This window comes from Strix uralensis, chromosome 1, assembly GCF_047716275.1.
Source record: "Strix uralensis isolate ZFMK-TIS-50842 chromosome 1, bStrUra1, whole genome shotgun sequence".
NCBI classification, from domain to species: Eukaryota; Metazoa; Chordata; class Aves; order Strigiformes; family Strigidae; genus Strix; species Strix uralensis.
The window spans coordinates 69,747,562-69,769,407 of NC_133972.1; the positions used below are offsets into that span (position 1 = coordinate 69,747,562).

General features: G+C 41.9%; 1 protein-coding gene across 7 annotated transcripts in view; it reads right to left on the reverse strand.

Moving 5' to 3' along the window:
• The window catches only part of RAMP3 (receptor activity modifying protein 3), a 79,935-nt gene that overhangs the window by 38,810 nt on the left and 19,279 nt on the right, over positions 1–21,846 (reverse strand). For 2 of the 7 annotated variants that reach the window (XM_074870007.1, XM_074869951.1), the window contains exon 1: positions 14,883–15,073. The exons of 4 other annotated variants lie outside the window; for them this stretch is intronic. In XM_074870007.1, the coding sequence (XP_074726108.1) occupies positions 14,883–14,934 (52 nt within the window). In that variant the 5' untranslated portion in view covers positions 14,935–15,073. Of the gene's footprint in view, positions 1–14,882; positions 15,074–19,488; positions 19,726–20,585; positions 20,695–21,846 lie in introns of those variants that run through there. One more of the 7 variants, XM_074869998.1, reaches the window with a different exon arrangement.

Sequence of the window (21,846 nt, forward strand, 5' to 3'; positions counted from 1 at the left end):
GAGCCTTTGGAAAGAAAAAGAAAAGATAAGCCAAATAGGATAAAGTAACAGAAAATAAGAAAACCAAGAAAAAAACAAGCTTTTAATAACAATTTACTTCAAAATCTTGTATATGAAAAAAAGAGGCTCTGATCCTAGACCTTTACTGCAGCCTCTTTTTATTTACTCTCTACTCTCCTTTTGTAAACAGACATTCTTCTGACATTAAAAAAATAATTCAGATTGGGATTCACAGCAATATGTAAATTCACTATTGGGATGCATGAGAGGGTAACTGGCCTATAATTTTTCAAGTATATAAGCTTCTGTTTTTCTGTAAAATGGATAACTATTTCTCAATGCTTATTTTTCTGCCATACTGTTATTATTCACTGGTATTTTTTCCCAGAGGCTTAAATACAGGACTGAAAGTCTCTGTATTGCAACTACTTCATAAATCTGGCAGCATATGAATTGCTGTGTTCTTCCTACGGCATGTTCCTCCAAACACTTTGTAAGAATAGTTTTGAAAACCTTGTATAAGTATATAAAAGGGAAATCTTAGCATATTATTTTCTCTTGTCTTAACATTTCTTCAGGATGCTGCAATTATTGACAGGACAGTGAGATTTTTGAGCAGCTCCAATACAGATATCAAACAATCAGAATACAGATATCAAATAATTCTTGTTTTACCTGACCGCTGTATGCAGTTTTTCACCAGCAATTACAGCAGTGTAATCCTTTGTATATTCTTTGAAATTTGTAATATCTGATTCAAAACCATAGTTTTATCAATCATAATTTTCATAAGAAAAAAGTATATGTAATGACATCAAGTTAAACCTCATGTCAGGATCCTACTTCTATATCTCTTTTTGAAGATAATCCTGCCAATTACAGTCATCTAATCTTTAACTATATGTCAGGACATCAGATCTATATTGTAAGTTATGCACTAAACAAACACCTGCCTCTCTGCAGAATCTGAAGTTTTACTGATAGCATCACGTAACCGTGCAAGAACTGCTCCAACACAGAGTTCATGAAAGCAATTAAAACCCCTGTTTGAAATGTCAACTGCTACTCTGCAGTCATGCACCCATGATTTGTTGGAAATACAGGAGAGAGATTAATACTCTATTAATATCATTTTGTCATATTGATTGAATCTCATTATCCACATTTCTTTTGTAAGTCTGATTTTAAATACTGAACAAATCGATCTTACAGAAGTGTACCAATGTCCCCCCAGATATTTAGATATTACATAAAGTTACCTGTTGCATTGGTGGTATTAAAGATCATGTTAAATTCACCAATCTTTTATGTAAACCCAAAGTTATACCATCACAGGTTTTCTGGCAGGAACACACAGACATTTCAGGGTATCTAATACATAAAAAGCTCCCATGGAAATAACTTCACCTATGCTCTCACACAATGTCAAGAGGCACCCTACTGCATCAGAAAAAAATTGGTTACAATTGGGGTAGGGTTTTTTTATTATCTGTCTTCCTGGGTATTTACAACTTCAAGAGCCTTATTTCACTAGGGTCTGTATGAATACAGAAGGAAAGATGAGCTAACACAGGCATCACATGGCTGCCTTCCAAAGACTTCTCTAAAAGGCCTCTATGGAAGGCAAGTCAAATGTATGTGTTCAAGACACCTCAGACTCTGAAGAGGCTGAGCAATCCTGAAACTTGATGGAAAAGCCCACAAAGTTCTGTGCCCTCCTGCTTTGAATAATAAGACCATAAGACAAAACAGTTTCTTCAAATTATTTCACCAAACCCACCTTTTTCTTTGCATAATCTCTACACCTAGGTTCTGCCAAATCCTGTCAATAAGCATTTTTTAAAGGCAGATGAAGGTACATCTCTCTGTTCCAATTTTCCATCATGTTAGGGCACACTTTTGTATCACCAGGTCAAGCACAGCACTGCCACGAAGGGCAGTGGTGAGACTAAGTTAGAATATGGCCATGGACCTGAAAGTGCAGAAACCGGTTCTGATGGTAAGAAAAACATGTGAAAGAACTTACCATTTCTGCCCTTTCAGCTAAAATCCAAGGTTTGCTACACTGGCTGGTGGGAGAAAAGGGGCTGACCATTAACTAGTATAAAAGACCACTCAGTGAGTTTTGACCACCTCAGTCTGCTGAGGAGCTGACTGATACATGTTGATGTACCAGACATGATAAAAGGTACTGAAACAGATTTGGCTTAACACCCACAATGCCACTGCCTGGAACTCATAGAGAAGAGTCTTAACATAGATAGCTGTGGAAGCTTGAAGCAATGTATTTCTCAACAGCCACACATGACACTTGCACAAGTGTCATAGGAAGCTGGCTGGTCCTCACCCTGCTGCAGCCTGTGCTGAAGGATCTAAGCCTTTATCCTTACTGCTCTTACAAGCCTACTTTGCACCCTCACAAACTGCAGCTCTGGGATATTTTTTAAATGATAGATTGCTTCTCTGAGCTCCATTCTTATTCCAGCTAATCACACCAGGATGTTAAACCTTCAACAAGGTGACCCAGTATGTAGGTCCAGAGCACATACAGGAAAAGAGCCAGTAAGCCAGGACCACTTATAGTGTAGCTCAGGGCATGATGGGGGACCCAGGCCCACACATGGGGGCGAGGGGGAACCCAGTGGGCTGTTCAGGGCACCGTTAATGCATTGAGTCTTGACAGCATGACAGCAAGTGGACAGCAAAGCGCAGCCTTCCACCCAGGCTCAATGAACATGATTCAAAAACTGGTCCAGCTAGATACCTCTACCTGCTACACAGTGAAATGCATGCATATATTTATGGAGAAAATGAAGCATATCTCCTCAGGTGGCCCACCCTCAGACAGAAAGCTAACACAAATGACCGTATTGTTTCAAGGCTGGAGGCTGTTGCAAAAGTACAGAAAGGAAAAATAACACTACTGGTACAAAAACTGAAGCCCCACCTGCCCGTCTTTAAATAACCCTCACTGTATACAACATATATGGCTCAGAAGCTCATCTTTTGTTCTCAGCTACTAACTGTCCCTTTGACAACAGGAGCAGAATGGGGAGGGGGGGACAGGACGCAAGAACGTCATCATATAGTGTGAAAGCAGCTGAGGAAATGAGGCAACCGAAGTTCACCAAGCCAGGCAGTGACAGGAACCCAACACAAAGGAAGGATGCCGAGAATAAACAGAAGCTTACAATAAATATAGTACTTGAAAGAAGTGTTACACTTGCATTAGAAATTGACCCAGAAAAAACATGCCTTAGCACATGGAGCGGCAGGAGCAAGGTAAACCTCTTGGCAGGGTGGACTGATCTGTCTCTATGTCCAAGAAGTTCTCTACAGAGCTAGCGTAACACAAAAGTCAGCTTTGCATTACCCCCGGCTTTGATGCTGAATCCTTTTTAATACTTTTTTCTTGTGGCAGCTATATGGAAGATGTATATTAGCCATAGAAATGTAATACTCAAAACTGAAAGCACAGTTCAGTGATGTATTTTATCACAGTTTGAGGCATTACATTATTGCTTTTGAATTGGTAAGGTAATTTCAGACTGTTAACAATTTTGGACATTAGAGTCTTCTTCCTGCGGAGCAAGAAAAGCATGAAAGGAAGCAATTTACGCTTTTTCATTTCATCAGTGCAAATCAACAGGCAGCATTACTGAGGGTATCAACTGTTCAGTCTCATGTTAGTTCAGAGTTCCCCAGCTTTCCAGTGACTGCAAAGAAATGTGACAATTATTCTGAACTCATATTTCAATTACGAATTTTTCAGAGCAGGAATACATCCCTTTGTGAAGTTCTTAAATCACTGCTGGCAGCACATAAATAATACTTCACAATTTCTGAACAGTCTATGTCTGCTTCCAGAGGTGTTGGATGGGTTTTCTGATACTTTGTTTGAAAGCAGTATGGTTTACTTATATAAATATATAACCAGTATGTTCTATTTAAATATTTACTTATTATATGTTAACTATTTATTAAATATTTAAATTACCCATACCAGTTCAATGACATACTTAGAGAAGGGATTACTTAGCAATCGACCAAACACTAAGATCTGTATTGTAACAGAAGTTGCATGACTAAACCTGAAATGTCACGTTTTCTTCACCTCTTTTCTGTCCTGTTGTTTCAGATGAAGCACTGTGTAACTGAAATATAAAATGCTATTTTTTACAGCCACTGACTTTCAGACAGTGGAGAAACTAAATATTCCAAGACCAGATTCAATTGCTTGTAGTAAACTCTCTTCACGCTCTTTTAGAAGAATGGTATAGACAAATGTACTCGACAGAAATCCAACTTGAGATCCTTCCAGAGAGTAAAACTGAAGAATAAGAGGAGTACCTTTGTTTCTAGAGTAGAAAGAAAGTTGTGGCATTAGCAACTGTTTAAAGATGACACTCAGCAACAATGCAGGGACCATGATCTGATTTAAGGTGGCTCCTCAGGAGGAGCTACAGCCTACAGCCAGCATAGACAAGCAGAACAGCTTTCCTAACAAACCCAGACCATCTCTGGCTGAATTCAATTGTGTGTGTTCCTCAGTATGTTAGGGAAAAGATTGTTATTCGGGATGTATCTACAGGCCTTTCAAAGGCTTCGTGCTCCTCACTGTCATCTAACTTCTGCCTGTGAGACCTGGTATTCTGGGTCTTGGGATACAATGGTTGGCACACAGATGTATAATCTCTAAACCAAACAGATCATAGGTCTTAATAATTTATGATTACAGATAAATACGCTTCTAGCAAGAAAAGGTGAACATCTTTTTTTCACCCCCTAAACATCTGCACTTCTTCACGTTCATTATAGCCTATGTGCCACTACTGCAGTTTCCATTTTACATCAACTACGGAAATGCTGACAGAACTACTAAGAAATTTGTCTAAGGTCACAAGCAGGAACCACCATCATGTTGAGTACAGTGTGACCCCAACAGTGGTCTTGTGCCAAGACCTCTGTCTCGCCACTGCCTCCTTCTCTCTGAAAATGTTACCAAAGCAACTGAAGAACATGACGATCTCTCTCTGCCTAAAAGATAATTGTGAACTGATGTGTAAGTCATGGGAAAGGTACATCAACAAATGAGGCAGCATAGTTCAGATTTATTTCCCGCAAAAGGCCAGACAGCTTGCAATTACTGTGGAGAGACACATGCGAACTACGATAGCTACTGAAGGTGGTCATCCACATCTAGGACCTCAGTCTGACACTGTACCAGCTGATCACCTGGAAGCACAGATTTGATCTAATGGGTGCTCATTATTGTAACCCAGCTGCCTGTCAATAGTCAAAAAGGCAGGAAAAGACAAAAGAAAATGTGATGTGACATAAGGTTTCCCTGTAATAAGGAAACATAAGGTCAGCACAATACTGACTTTATACCTATCCACCTGTGAATGAGCATAAAAAAACAGTCCCTCAAGGCAAATAGGGACTCTAATCTGCTCCTGTGGAGTAGCCTGAAAGAGAAGACAAGCAACTTTTTTATTTTACTTTAAATAACCTTGGGAAGGGGAAATGACCTGTAAAGGTTTCACAGACGAGGGTCACAGCACACTCCCTCCTGAGGAAGTGTTTAAAACCATGGGATACTTGAAGACATTAAAAGTTTCTTCTTCCCTTGACAGGCAGAACATTTAAATCAAGATACTGCCATCACAGAAGGCCTGGGAAAATGTTTTTTTCCTTTTCTGACCAGACAACAAAAATCCCCACCCTGCACATCCACCTTATCTTGATGCTACGTGTACTCCTCTTGCAGACTCCTGATGCTGTTACATACCACGTCGAGTCATTGCATCAACGTAAGTTCAGTGGAGTCATGCTTTCATGTTGGCCTGATCATTCAAATGTGGCTTGTTTTTCTTCAGCCCAGCTCACCTACCAGTGCTCCAGAGCTCTGGATACTCAACTATACAATAACAGAATATTGTAAACGACATAAGGAACTCACAAGAGCAATAAAACGCTAACAAAATCTCAAAGCTTCACATGTCTACTTATACTGCTATATATGTACCTGCTCATAGTAGGTGCGCGTGGCTCTTTACAATTAGCATCCTTGCTCCAAGGAATAAACACTGAAAACAGATCCTTGCCAGACCCGTATGGCAGTATGATCCCTGCACACTGTAATCTTCCCTGGATGGATATCCACATAGGAAACTTTGCACAGCAGCAGACTGACATAGGCCAATCCTGGAGTACATCATTAATCTCAGTGGATCTGAGGAGCAGAACTGAACCCCAGAGCAGCACAAATTCCTAGGTATCCTTTCTCAAGGCTCAGTGCCTAGCTGGCAAGGCAGGGCATGTCTGGCTGCTCATGCAGAACCCAGTGCTTCTCCATTTGCACTTTCTTCCATTTCACATTTCTTAACACATTTCTTTTGCTTTGTTTTTCAAATAGCATGTGACACTAATGGAGTAACAGAATAATGACAGTGAAAGATTTAAACTTCTCTTTTTTCTTTCCACCATCTACAGTCTTCGTACATTAACACTGTACTGGAAGTTGATTACAATTACTCCTGAATAATGGAAACAAAGCATTTACTAGTAAGTGTTCCATAAAAAAAACTTACAGTAACAAAGGTATACGAAAGTAACAACACAGTAAAACCTTTAAAGGTTATTTTACAGCCATTAATAATCTCTGTCCTGTTTTTGTTTCATGTCAGCATTTTATTAAGAAAATTTAAAAAGAGGGCAGTATGTCTGACCTTGTTTTCTCAACCAGACCAAGACCAAAAGACATTTCAGCAGCAGCAGCAGATCAGCAGTGCTTACATTAACATGGGAAAAGGAAGACAGTGCTAGGAATGTGACAGTGAACAAGTATGGAACACAAAAAAAAGTAAACACTTTATGGAAAAATGTTAAACCATATTTTTTCCTGAGCTAAGAGGATTGCTAGGGAGTGCAAAAGAAATCATTCATCACTATTTGTGGAGCCAGGTTGAAACGGTGAACATGACCAACCCTAAAGAGTGAGCTCCTAAGATGATCTTCAGATCTGCACATTTTTGAGCTCTGGGAGAGTTGATGTGTAGCCCCGAGTCCCCTGCTGCACAGCCACCCTATTGTGGTTACTATCCAAACCATCTTTGCAGAGGCTTTTTCTCAAGCTTTCACCCTATAAATAATAAAAATGCCTTCAATGACTTGAGAACAAAGCAAAAGCTCCTTTTGGGGGTTACACAAATAAACATCTGCATAAAGCCAGCTGCAAAAAAATTTATGTCCCACTATTCAAATAAGGCATCAGACGTAACTGTACTATTGTGTAACTGTCACCTCAGCTAACACTTCTCTTTTGTAACTAGGGCTTTAATTAGTGGCATTAGAGCTGGCTGCTTAGTTTTGCGTAAAACCAATCTCCCTGCATTGCTATGGATCCTTTTTGTAACTCTTTACTGATGTCGGGAGGAGTAAATGATGTGCTTTAACTCACCCTGGCTTAAAGAAAAGAGCATTTGATACACCTACAGTCACTTCATTGCATATTAAGATCTTTCAGCCCAAAAAATGGTAACTAAAATGCAAATGTAGACATAATCTGACCAATATTGGTTATTGTCTATTGATCTATAGAACATATGGGTTTGTTTAACTCAAACACCACCAGTGAAGCTGCAAAAAAGCTTACCTAAACCTGACTTCTTTTGCCGTCTTGGAGATGTTCTTCTGGGGCTGAAATCATCCATAGTTTTGCTCCCAGACCGGGGTGAACTTCTTTTTACCCTGAAGTCTGAGGAAAATCCTCCTCAAGATTTTTGAGTCATGCAAGAAATCAGTAGAAAGGGGAGTAGGGAAGAATGAGGGCTTCCTTCCCCCTCTGTCAACAATTCTTTTCCTCACAAACACCTTTATTTTAAAACCCTGTGGAGTGATACACTCCAAGGCCAGAAGGAATACCTCAGATCATCCAGATCTACCCCTCTTGTAACAAGGTAAAGCAAGCCTTCCAATTATCGACTCAAATTACAGGATATTCTTCATAAACATTTCCAGTGCAGATTTTGAGATTGCAAGTGATGGAGAATCCCTCACTTCCTACAGGAGATGTTTATTTTCAATTATTTCTGCCAACACTTTTTATTTCTTTGACAAGCATTTTGTAATTCATTGCACGATAAAGTATGAAGTAGCTGGGAGGAAAAGAAAACCTAAATATGTCTAAGGCATATTCAGCATGCAACAGCCAAAATCTTCAGCAGACCGGTATAGGATCAAACATCCTTACAGTGTTGTAATGCATATTCTACCCATTCTGTACTGCCCCACCAGAAAGGTAAGAAAAAGAGGAGTTGGAACCTACTTTAATTAAAACTCACTGAAAATACCTGGCTTAAAATTTTATGTTACTACACAGAGGGAGATTCCCCCCCCCCCATTAAAAATATTTAATTAAATGCAAGAAAAAAAGCATTAACATTTATCTCCAAAATCTTAAAATGCACAAAGACATGAAAACACAAATATTTGAGGAGCTTAATTTTCCTTTAACCTTTCCGTCACATTGCTCTGACATTCTTGGTGTTTCTAGTTTACGCTAGAGCTAGCTATAGAGAAACTGGACCAATAGTTATTCCAGCAACATTACCTCTACTTCAGTGTGCATCACTAAGTATTTTATGGCAGAACACTTCCCACCCCAAAGATACCCCTGGAAATATGTTCACCCTAGGTCCACTGGTCAAAAATAAGGAAGGAGATTCCCATGATTTTTTAATATCATGCAGTAAGTTCTAACTTTGACTTATTTTAAAGTATGTATTTAGCTTGTAACAAACCTGTGTATTGATCTGCTTTTCTAAGATTTCATACATACTGTATGACACTCAATGTTTCTATGGAAATATTAGCTTTGAGCATCTCCAAATTGAAAGCCAAAACAAATTTATTTTTCCTATTTCACTTCAACATGTAAGCTTAATGCTGCATCATAGTAAGTGTACATCACACATTGATAAATACGTTTAAAGAAATCTCTTCTAATACTAAATTGGACAAATTATGTTCTTGATATATGAGATCCTTGAGGTGTAAAGCTGGAATAGCTCAAGAACTCAAGGAGAGTAGAAGGACAGCACAACACTTGCAGTGACTCACCAAAAAGAAACATGAAGAGAAAATCTATTCCACAGCCCCATGTGGCTACCAGGCAGCAAAGCTCTGATGCCAAGGTTGAGACATGCTTTGAGCAAAGGGTCTGCCCCACTTCAAAGATGCAGAATGTGTCCAGGTACCCCAGAGACAGCCAAGTCTCTTCAGGCAATGACACTGACTGCAAGCACTTGTGTGACCTTTGCACCATCACATCAGGATGACATCTGCCTCACAGCCTTGAATACATTCTTCTGTGCACAGAGGGTGAGCCAGAAAGAGGACTACAGATGAAAGCTAAAGTCCAAGAGCTTAAGTCTTGCAAGAAATTTGGATTTTGTGTCCTATTGATGAGCACTTGAATGAATTCTATAACATGCTATCTCTGTCCCGATATTTCCCAGTCTCTTCACAATACCCTATGGCTGTGAACTCTCCTTTCCTTTCTACTAAAGGCTGGAGGGGCACGCAGAGGAAGAGCAGCATACCCTGTCAAATCCTGAACTATGTATTTTGAGATGACAAAAATGCAAGTCTTTAGCATCAATCTCTCTGCACACAAAGGGATGCAAAAGAAATCTGTCACTTCCAACATTTGGAAACAAAACTCTGAATTCCCATAAGAAGTGACAGTCATTACTGGCCAATGTGAATTACAGTATTTCCTCTCACAACACTGCAGAATTTTTCCCCAGATCATGCTCTCCAAAATAAGGGCAAATTAGTCACATTTATTAGGGTGTGAAAGTAGTAAGACAGATGCTTTATTGTAGGGTGTGGTGCTCCTGCATAGTTCCTTGCTTACTCAGCTTAATCTGGTTAGATGTGAACAAGATGTGTTCTCATCAGCCCGGTGCTGTGCTAGGGCCCCAGCAGTGCCTATCACATTGTCCTCTTCAGATCAGAGTCTCCCTGGCTTGCAGCATAGGTGGAGCAAGTGACATCCCGTCTGCAGAGGGCCATAAATCTGGCTTTGCACAGACAAAATTCTGTATTCCAAGGAATAAACTGACACCACCAACTGTTATGCAGACACGTCCCTTGTTCAAGCCGATATGCTAGGTCACGTCAAGCTGCTCTCAAGACGAAGGCTGGGACTCTCTCTAGCCTTCAGACCGTTTCTAACAGCATCAACCTACTTTCTTTAAAAGCCTTTAGAAAGGAATGAAGCTGTCTCCTCTTTTCAGACTGGTTTTAGGGAAGCCAGCATATGAACTGAGATCAAGCCTAAAAGCTTGTGGAAAACAGGGCTTTCTTCTATTCTGCCTTCCTATTCCTTTCTTTTTTCATACCCACACATCTTCCTCCCAAATGACCCAAAAGGTCTTCTGGCAGCTTTTTAGGTTGTTCTACACATACAGTCAAATTAAAATAATGTCATTTTCTTAATTTATATTTTCCAGTTTATCTCAATGCAAGCCTGGCTGTGAAAAGACTCTTCTTTTTTTTAAAAAAAAAAGTACAGGCTGTTCTTATAAAACACAAAATAATACACTTCTACACTTCTGTTCTGAAATAAGATGGTTCATACGACAGCTTTCACTAAAACAAAAAGGTGTGAATTAAAACAGGCTTCATTATGTTTGTGAAAATTAATCTCTTTACAAGCCCTAAATGAGAACACAGTTTGTTTTCTTCATAACTCTCTCTCAAACACTAATTTCAATAGCAAAGACATAGATGGTATCAAATGCTGTTTTGTAAGGGACCCCCTCACTGTATTTCTTTTCTTGGTAGGAGAAACTGGAATTTGATCTGTCTGCCTCCAATCCAAGCCATGAATCATCTCTGTTATCAGTAGAGAGGAGGGAGAAACTGAAATAACATACCGTACAAAAACTGCTGGTGCTGCAATGTTTAAATACAACCTAATGGGCAAAACCTCTCAAGAGTTCCCCTTGAGCCTACCCAGTCATGTTTAAGACCCTTTCCTTAAAATCTCATGTTTTGCATGTATCTGTACCTACAGCAATACCTGTCTATCTCAGTATATATTTCTAGCTTCTGACAGTTTGCCTCGCAGGTTTGGCTAAAACAAACCTAAAAGCTAAGGCCTCAGACCTCAAAGGTATTTAAAGACCTAACTACTATATAGGTAGAGATATCTTACTAATTTAAGGACAAGAGTTTACTAGCTAAATGGTTTTCAGGATTGGATCTCATTGCTGTAAATCATGTTCAAAAAGCCCATTTTCTTCCTTCCCACCTTCAATCTGGAGTTACCTTCCAACACAGAGTGCCATTCCTCCGAGCTGCTGGGACCAAGCCAGCCGGAGATGGCATTTGATGCTCTGTGCTACCACCTGCAGCCCGCCTGCTGTCACCACAGACAACTGAACTCGGACAGAAAATACTGCCATTCACCCTGCCAGGTGCACGCAGAATGAACCTGTCTCCCGTTGTCCGTGCAGACCACACGAAAAGGGCAACACCTTCCCGAAAAAGGAATCGGGAGATGCAAAAAGAGTGAAGGATGGTGGGAAGGACGTCTGCGTCCAACAGCAAGTTGGAAAGGAGGCTGCATTTACACTCGACGCTTTGCTTTCAGGACAGATGCTGATGGAACCTTCCTGTTTGCCTGGTGTTGAAAATCATGTCGTTCGAAAATGAAGCATCGTTTTGGTAGAGAAGTGTTTTTGTTAAAACTCTTTGGTCTGTCTCAAAATCAGATGTTCTGCTTTGCAAAGGTTTATTTGTTTTACATGCATACCCGCCTGGGTCTATTAAATTCAGGACTCCCACAATGGTGTCCCTTTCTTCATTCTACCCTTTGCAGCTGCAGAACAGCATGACACATTCAGAAGAAAATAATGGAAAAAAAACTTGATTTCGTTTTCAAACTTTAACCCATTAAAATTGTTTCCCAGTTGGTTTTTTTTTTTTCCTCATTAGAGTGCAAACTCCCCAGGAGTTACAGACACCATGTTTCATGCAAGTAGAGCTCAGGACCTTAATAACTTGGGCTTGAATACACAGCTCTTTGATTATTGTTTGCAGGATGAGGTAAGGTTTTCAAAATATAAAGTAAAAATGGGAGCCTGAAACCAGGCTCTGTTCCCAGCTTTCTAACTGTCCGGTTGTTCACTTCTGGCCAAAATGCTAAGCTTCACTAACAGCTGTGAAACAGGATTATGAAATGTGAACTACTATAAACAGTCTTTGAAATCTGCATAGGAAAACTGCTCCAGATAAGAATCACACCATCTCTTTCTATATGGCTATACATACATATACTGAGAAAGAGTCCTCTAGAATTTAAAAAAAATCCAGCTTTACTCTAGTAGCATCTTTCAACTCATATACAAACAGCACCACTGAAATGCAGGCGTTAAATAAAGGATGAAGGAGCAACTATTTGGACAGGGATGCCGAAACGACGACTTGTGTAAAAAACCTACTTAGTCGGTTAAAAGTCTTGGTCAAGCCCTTAAGTTTCTCCTTTTCTCAGTTCCCATACATTGAAATGGAATACAAGAATCTGGTATCATGGTAAATACATAATTACTTCTGAGGCACTTGGATCCTGCAGTAAGTAAATATCTTCTAAGTATCTACAGCTCTGCTAAGCAAAGTACAGAGGATTTCACCTGACAGCTGCTGTTTCCAGCACTGCATCTCACTCCATTCTGGATGTTATCAGCACTTCATAGGGGAAACAGTACCGATAAGGTGCCTGTGTACCAGGTACCTCAGCTCACACATTCCTTCCCCCCAATATACTCCCTCCCCCACACACACAGCAAATCCAACTTCTTCTATAGTCACTGAGCTTCCAGCACCCTGCCTTTTTTTGCCATCCTCACTAAGGAGGGACAACAGAGCAGACAGTTCTACATAGTGATAATGTTTCAAGAGCTCTAGGCAGAAAGATATGCAGAAAGCAGTGGTCTGAGGTTACAGAAGTACGGTCCCAGTCCCCACCCAGACAGGCTTCACACTGAGTTCAGTAAGAGCTAACACGGAGGAATCCTGGCAAGAGTTTTACCTCAGTGACAGAGGTCATGGATCTCTGCTTAATCAGAGGTAGGAAAGCACATTCAATTCAAGTAAAAATCCTTTTGAAATAACTGATATTAAAAGTGTGTATTACTCAAAGAAGAACTTTAGTTTTCTACCACTTAAGGCTTTCCTTATTAAAAACCTCAATTTCACATCATAAAACTTTCAGGGCTTTTCTACTAGGAAATTAGTCTGATTTCATCAGTTCTTGATTATAGCTATCCTTTTCAATTCCAAGAAAAAGTAATGCATTAGCAGTTAACAGATATCCTTAAGATCTTTTTTTTGGTGTTATTCCATTACGAAAGCAACTAGCACAGTCAAAGATGTCTAGCACAATTGATTTACGTGTGTGTCTCTGGTGAAAAATGTCTTTCTGTAGCTTTCTGAGCTACAGGGACATTGTCCCTCACTCCACTCACTCTCTGAAAAGAAATCTCCAGTGAACAGTTTTGCTTTGTAAAAGTCACAGTAACATCAGGATGTCTCCCCATACAAAAAGATTAGAGTCTGGTTCCCTAAATTCAAGACTGCATAAATCCTTCATGTGTCAAGACAGGTGTTCGCCATTTTTTAATTCTTTTTCAGCTGGGAAATAACAAAAAATCTGAGCAAGCAAGGTAAGATTTTAACAGTCCTCAAGCAACAAAGAATCAGAGAATATATGCATTTGACATGTCATTCTTTTGACAGACCAGATCGAGACAATGCTACTGAACACTGTCAATACAACTATCCATTTATTCATGGGTCTTTTCATAGAAATATATCCAGTGTTTACCAGCTTTGTACTTTGGAAGGGGCAAAAAGTTAGTAAACAAAGTTGTAAGTCCTAAACGTATGAGTCCTGATTTCTTCTCCCCTGTCTGTGACTCGTGGGGAATTAACTACATCTGTGGGTCTACTGTTGGGTGAAGATCAGAACTGACTTCTCCCAGAAACTTTTGACGTGACTGCAACATACTGAATCTGGGAGTCCTAAAACAAGCTACCTGACGAGGAAAAAAACTGTAGTTTTTCTAGCAGTAGAGTTACTCTTCCATTAAGCAGAAGAACTGAAAGATATCTGCACCTCTACAACTGCCTGTTTGTAACTCAACCCCTCTAACGGGAATCAACCCCTCGCCTGCACCAGAAAGCCGTCCCCAAGGCCAAACCTGCCTCCCCAGAATCGGATTTGGGATCCGAGACGGAAAGCCTTGCTGACGCTGGGAGTTGATGAAACCGTTTTTCCTGGGGGAGGGGGGGTGCTGTGCGCCCTGGGTCGCGTTTCGCTCCCCACCCCCGGCGGTAGGTCGCTGGCGGCGGGATGCTGGCCCGGACCGGCGGCGCAGATGCTGCGCCCGGTCCCGCTGCCGAAACGCTCCCGCCGCGAAGCCGCCGCTCTGCTCGGGACGGAGAGCCCCGCACGGAAAGCCGTTCCCCGCTCCTCCGCAGCCCCCCGCGGCGCGGCCAGACCCACTCGCAAGGCCCTGCCTGCCCGCCCTCCGGGCGACCGCTGCAAGGGACCCCCGGGGAGAAGCCCCTTCCCCATAGGATGCTCTCGCAGAGGGAGAGGGGGAGCTCACACCTCTCCCCAACTTCGCCCCCACGCCCCGGCAGATGCCGCCGCCCGTGGGGGCGCACACGCCGCGAGGATGCTCGGCCGGTCCCCGCCGCCCCACGCGAGGCGAGGCAGCCGCCGGCCTCCCCGGACGGTAGCGGCGACCCCCTTCGCACACTGCCGGGACGGCCCCGACCCCCCCCCGGCCCCCCCCTCCACTCACCCCACAGCAGCAGGACGGGGAGCTGCCGCCAGCGGCAGCCGGGCGCCTCCATCCCGGCACGGGCGGAGGCGAGGGGCCGCGGGAGACGGAGCCCGCATGGGGCGGCCGGTCCGCAGCCGCGCAGGACCCGGGCCCGCCTCAGCGCCCCCCCCGCCGGGGAGGCTCCTCTTCATGCCTCGGCGGCCAGCCCCGGGCGGCGGAGCAGGGGGGAGGGGGGGGGGCGGAGGCGGGGGCGAGAAGCTCCCCCGCCCCCGGGGTGCTCCCAGCGCCGGGGGGCGGGGCGGCCGCATCGCGGGAGGGGAGGGGAGGGGGGGCTGTATGCGCGGGGAGTGTGCACGCGTGTGCGTGCCTCCCAAAACCGCAGCAAGAGGGGTGCCTCTCCTTCCCCACGGGGCCGGGTGGGTGCTTGTGGGGAAGGACACACACCCCCCACGCGGGACGCCGTGGTCCCAGGTGCCTGAGTGGTCCAGGGACTCGAGGCCTGGGAGCCACGACACCCTCCCTGGCCGTGGGGGTGACCCCGGGGGGCGGGAGGGCCACCTGCGCCCGCCCGGCCTGCGCCGCACCCCCGGGGCAGCGCGCTCAGCGCTGGCGGCGGGACGGGGGCGCTGAGGCAGCCTCACCCCGCACCGCCCCACGGCAACCGGCAGCTCTCAGAAACACGCTTAATGGATTTTCGCGTTGCCACTTCATCTCGGCGGGGCTCTTTTCAGAGAAGGGTATGGCTCCTAATTTTCATCAATATTTAAAGGCTGTGTTCCTGGAGCGCTCTCTCTAGGAAATGAGCATCTCCAGCAAGAAACACCAGACCGAGAAGCCACTGAAGAAGCCTCTTCTTAGCTAAAAATAGCTGTACTGCTCAATAATCAAAAGCCAGAGTATGTTTCTAGGTACATGGATACTCCACCTCAGAAACTGCCTTTCAGTAGAACATTAAATCACTGCTGTTGTTAAAGGTCAAATGTACCATAAAACTTCAAATTTTGAGAAGATTTCCAGCCATACAGAAGAACAAAGGGTACTTGTGTGTATCAGCCAGGTTGTTCCCATTGACTCCATACACTTGCATAGCATGGTGCTTTCAAATGCTTTTGGAGAGCGGGACCCCAACACAACAGCAGAATTACGCACTGAACGTGCCTCCGAAAGCAAACTACTCAATACACAAACTCCGTCTGATTTATGCCGTTATCTAGACTGAAAGAAATGGAAAACTTGGGAAACCACGGAAAAGGCTGAGAATCCAGTGTTGAAACAGCTCTGCAGACATTTAACTGTGCCAGTTATAATGAACCTCCTATCATTTGTGTGCCACTTTCTCCTCTTCGCTGAAAGCAAATGTTGTAAAATACCATAAACCGTAAATAAACCATAGCTCAGGGAGATCATCCTTCAGCAGCAGGCTGCCACTTCTGCTTTGTGAGGAGCGTTTGCAAGCTGTCCCTGCCAGAAGGAACTACAGTGAAGTGACAAGCGCAAAGGCACATACACCGCAGACTCGCTATAACATCCTTCCTAACAGTAAGATCTTGATTTCCCTCGTAAAATCTGTTATTGGCAATATCTGAAGTTAAAATTAGTATTTTCAAGAATGTGGACTGATCTTCAGGAGGGTTAGGACATACTGTGCTTTATATGCAATATCATACATTAAATAATATACAGTATATAATATAGGACAACATTTTTTGTCACATAGGATATGGAGACAATGCTGACAATTTTCCTTTACATCTTTTGTACTTGTTTTCTTCACCTGTTTCAGGTGACAAACTGGCAGATTTTAGAAGTGAATGTTACTGCTTCCAACTATCAAAATTCAGCAAGCACTTCCCATTTTATGCTGCAAAAGGTAGTACGAAGGTGCAAACAGTATCTTTGAGGTAGAACAATAGCTAAAATTTCTAGGTAAATGCACTAATTTAGAGCATTGTATTGAATCACAAGCCAACTATGCTAGGTGGTATCTTCAGCAGTGTGATCTAAAATGAGAAGTCTGATTCACAGGTGTATCTGAACAAAACTGTCACAGCGTTAGAATCATCAGCAAGAGGCAACTTTGGCTGTTTGAAGATTTTCGTTAAGACTGTCTCTCCTCCTCCATTGCAGTAAAGCCAAGAAATTTACTTCAGAAAGGCTGCAAACCTTTTTATTCTGCAAATCTGTCTTGGTAGCATCATGTATCTACACCAGCAGTAGAAATCCGATTCACCTTCAAATACGAATTACTATAAATGCCCTTTGCCGTGCAAAGCTCTGAATCCCATCCCTGACAACATGCAGTGACAATAACCTCAAAACCATAGTCTGCTGTAATTTCCAAACATAAAACCTCCAGAGATCACACTAATCCTTTTTCAGGTACCCTGCAGACAGTGCTGTAATCACATTACTTCAGGCATTATTTTAGAACACTCAAATCTGTTAATAAGCCACTGACTGAAAAAAAAAAAATTATAGCAATAGACAGGTAGGTAGTTGTTTCCGTATGGAAAGTTCCCAAGGAGTCTGAGATGAGAAGAGATGGAAGGAGTCAAGCCATCCTGGACAGATATTATCATGAGTGTTCAGGGTGGTGCAAGACAAGGTAATAAACTCTCCTGCTCCAGAGGTTACACTGATCCAGCAGAAACTAAAAGATAAAAATAAAAAATAGTAAAATACTTTACTAGAAAGCTGAAGACATTACGCTACGGAAAGCGACATTGCCCTTCCTTGTCATCGCACGTATCGGGCCAGAGAGAGCAGCCGCTTGCCTGCATGGAGAGACCTTGCCCAGTGTTGGATAGAAAGTTTTCTTCTTTTTCTAATACAGCAATTTTGTATAAAAAATACATTAAGATTTTAAGACTACGTTTTAGTGAGATTGCTTGCTGGAGTGAGGTTTGAAAAAGTAGGTTCAGTTCATCCGTGGTTTTAAACTAAAGTAGGTCATCTTTCCCATTCAGCACTCCTAGGAGCATGCCTTTCCTGCTCCAGATATCAAAAAAACTAAAAGGCATCGGCAGGTCATTAAAATAATTTCCTCCTTTATATTCTGCTTGCATAATTCCACACAAATTTTTTTCTCCTGTCTTTTTACACCATCAATATAGGAAACGTACAAACATGCCAGAATAACATAGTTAAAAAAACGGTTTCTTCCTGTGACTCAAAGGCCACGCTGTGGTGTATTGACTGCACATAAAAGCCAAACTGCTTTTAAGTCAGACAAATTTGATGAGCTGAAACTCTTTATGCCTATATTACCTGAACCAAAGGAGGGCGGGGAGAAAGGACATTTTTGTATGTAAAGATCTTAATTTTTTTTACATAAGAGCAGACATGGATTAGGGAAGCACACAAATATTTTGCCAGCTAAAACTTTTTTTAAGCTTTTTTTTAAGCTGTGTATGAATGCGCCTTGTGATTTCAGCAGAGTTCCCTTGTTCAGAGCAAAGGATCTGAGCAGCGTGTAAATGTTTCAAACTGCACTCTATTTCAGAGGTGCCCAGCTGTGAGTATTCAGCACCTCTAAAGACCATTTTATTTTACGTACCTAGCTATAGCATGACAGTCTTCCCACTAGCACAGCATGTGGGCTTTGTTTGAAGGAACCAGAACATTCAATTACTTTGTTCCCATGCTAGTTTCTAGTATGGTAAATTGCCTTGATGCAAAAAAATTGCAGTCTACTTGTATATCCTGCACCATCAACACCAATACGTACGACTAATAAAAACGGTTCCACAAGTGTCACGACAGAGATCAAGGGAAAGCAGACAGATTTTACGGTGGAACGGCAAATGCCGCCTCCCCTCTCTCTGCTGGAGGGAAGCTCCCCAGTCAAGGGTCCTCCACCAAGACGCCACCCCTTGTGTCACAGCCCGCGATACAAAAGGCTCTCATCAAAGGACCTGAGAGCGAATCTGTGAGAGTTGCGATGTCTTGCTGATTCCCAGCTGTTTTTCTCTTATCAAAAGGAGCATCCCAAGGCTGCCGGTGACTGTATGTCATACACATCATGATCTCTTCCTGTTGCGCACAGCTATTCTTTTTCCACACCAGACACAAGCTTTAGCGTAACAGAAAGTCTCTGTAATTTGGCTCAGGCATGGGAAACAAATCATGCCTTCCTTTTTAATATAAACATTAGCAAAATGCACACAACGCTCTATTCCTTCTAGACTAAATAAAGCCAAAATTAATTTATGGGTTTTTAAACACTTCACTGTCAGTTACGTCCTAGAGGCCCTGAATTTTTACTCAGAAAATGCATTTATTTTTTCATGACAGGCTGTCTGAGCAGTTTGGGAAATGCCAGCAAGGGAATATGTAGACTGTGTCCATACATGGTTGTGTCTCTGAGAAATAATTCAGCTTGGAAGATCAGGGAGAAAACTACGAGAGGTGGAAAAACACACCTGTATTTTTTTCTTTTTAGAAATAATGCCATTGTTACAATTTCTCTTCATACAGAATCTTACAGAGCTGAAGTCTGAAATCTTATAGGATTGAGTCACCAATACTCTTTCAGCCATCTGAAGGAATATTCAAGGATCATTTTATAACCTTTGAAATTTGACTGACTCTGCAGAGATCAGTGAAGCAGGACACATAAACCTACCTGCAACTGAAGCAGCAAAGCCTATTTGAATTCAGTCTGAGCTCAGGATTTCTGACTCCACACGTGGGCTCTGATTAGTGCGATTATGAACCATTCAGCATCTCCTCAGCATGAAAACAGACTAATTGTCCTTCTTAGGTGCATGAAAGACTGGCTTTAGGGCTGAGCAGGACAGATCCTAGGACACTTCTTAGATGGGAAATTCCATAAATTTCTATTCCATGGAAAAATGCAGCACTATATAAAATGGAAAATATTGCCATAGTAAATAAAAAGTTATTTGGAGGCACAAAATGAGTGCAATACATAACATTTCTAATTTTCCAGTCCTAATTCCTACTGTAGTTCTCCTTCTAAGGTAAAATAGAAAATAATAAAATATATTTTCATTAAGGCTGAGTTCAACCCACTACTATATTCACACAGATTTCTGCCGTAATAAATCATCCTATTTTAATCTTGTCATCTTTACAGCCCCAAGGCAATGCCAGTTCATGCCCAGATCACTTACACCTCTTTCCACAGACACATCTCACAGCATTTGCTACAAATTGCATAAAATGTGAACCTAGGGACAAAGATTGCCTCCCAGTGTTTTACTTGGGCTATTTCCCTTGCAGTGCAATGGTGCAGAGCTCCAGCTTCTACTACTTGAGGAGAAGACACAGAGAGCTTTCCCAATGTCATGCATTCACTTTGCTAGTACTACCTCCCTATCCCCTGACTGAGAAGCGATGCACAGTAAATACTTTTACTTCTTAATGGGTAATTTGGAGAAAATTCGTTGGCAGTGTGCTTAAAGGACATCACTGATCATCAATGCCACTGAAAAAGGGGAGGGAAAGAAAGAACAGAGATGTGTCAGACACATCATTACTTGTGTTTTCCATCACTATCATAGATCTTTCCAGGGATCTCGAATGTATCCATTCACGAGGGTTTTTTCACCCTTTGAGCACATACTTTCATAAGTCTTGGGATTCCCTCCAAATTACTTCAGTAAAGGAGACCAATTATTTCCCCCACATAGCAATGAAACTACTGTTTGCATTTATGAGTGCACCAATTAAAGGTCTAATTGAGTTTATCGCACTTACAGAAAAGACGGCATCTACTCGGATTCTGCTGACCCCAAACAACAGAGAGTAGCTCAGTGTGCCAAGTGACCGTAACTCTCATTTGAAAAAATGACGCGTCTCAAACATCTGCAGCAGCACAAAAATAAGAACAGGACATGGGTGGGAACAGTGAGTTGAAGATTTATCTTGGTAGCACTTGCTATCTTCACCCTACATTGAACAGCAGCGTATGCTGCTGAGACGGGTGTGCTCAATCTCTGATTCACTGAGAATTAACCTATATTTTAAGGAAATTCCAGCTATTATTAAGAAACATAAAGTGTGTTTATGGATTAGTTAACATGAAATAATATCTATCCTCAATTAAAAGTATAAAATATAGAAGGAAAGATTCTCTTTTCAAATGTTCACTGTTTATAAAAGGTTTTATTCTTCATAAAGTTACCTTTAACAGAGTATCTAGACCTTTGTATTTAATTGATTTGCTGTAAAAATCTCACACTGTTTTTAACTCTAGTAGTACAATGCTCTGCATCTCATGGAAGTATCAGTGAAATCTTACACAGGATCTCTTCTTACCACCACTCCTTTTTGTTTTCAACTTAGAAAAGATCAGAAACAACAAAACAAGGTAGTGATAGTCCCCATAACAAGTTAAATTTACCAAACACTAAATTGTTCCATGGAAAGGAAGTGAACAACTAATATAATGAGCACAAATACTTTAAATAGATTAACTGAGACAGGCAGCTATTTTGTTGGTAGAGATGTAAAATATTCCAAAGGCGAGCTATCTTTACCATTGTCTCCCGAGATTTCTAAATCAGAGGAAGGATCTGAGTAAGTGGATGACAGGCACAGCAGGTGCTGTACACCAGCACGTATGCACACTCATCTTCTCCATCTACTACATCAGCTGGTTGATTAATTAGCGCAGCTCAATTATTTCAGGTGGAATTTACTTCCTGATGTTGGCAAGGGTAAAAGGAATACTCGAAGCAAAGGCCAGTGTAAAAAGTACAGTGCTGCACTAGGGGAAGTGAGAGGTCTCAGAAAATATGAAATCTCCCCAGCCCAAAAGCCAAACCAAGATTTAAAGTTCACAGTAAAGTCAAATTGTGTTGAACACGTGAAAGGTCGGCTTTTTGCACTGATGTTGCAAGTGTGTTGTTTGCATCAATCATCCATCAGAGCTTCAAACAAATGGGAGTTTCAAAAACAACTCCAAACAAAATAACCCAAACCAAAAATATACTTTCCCAAAAGCCCTTAAAGTGCA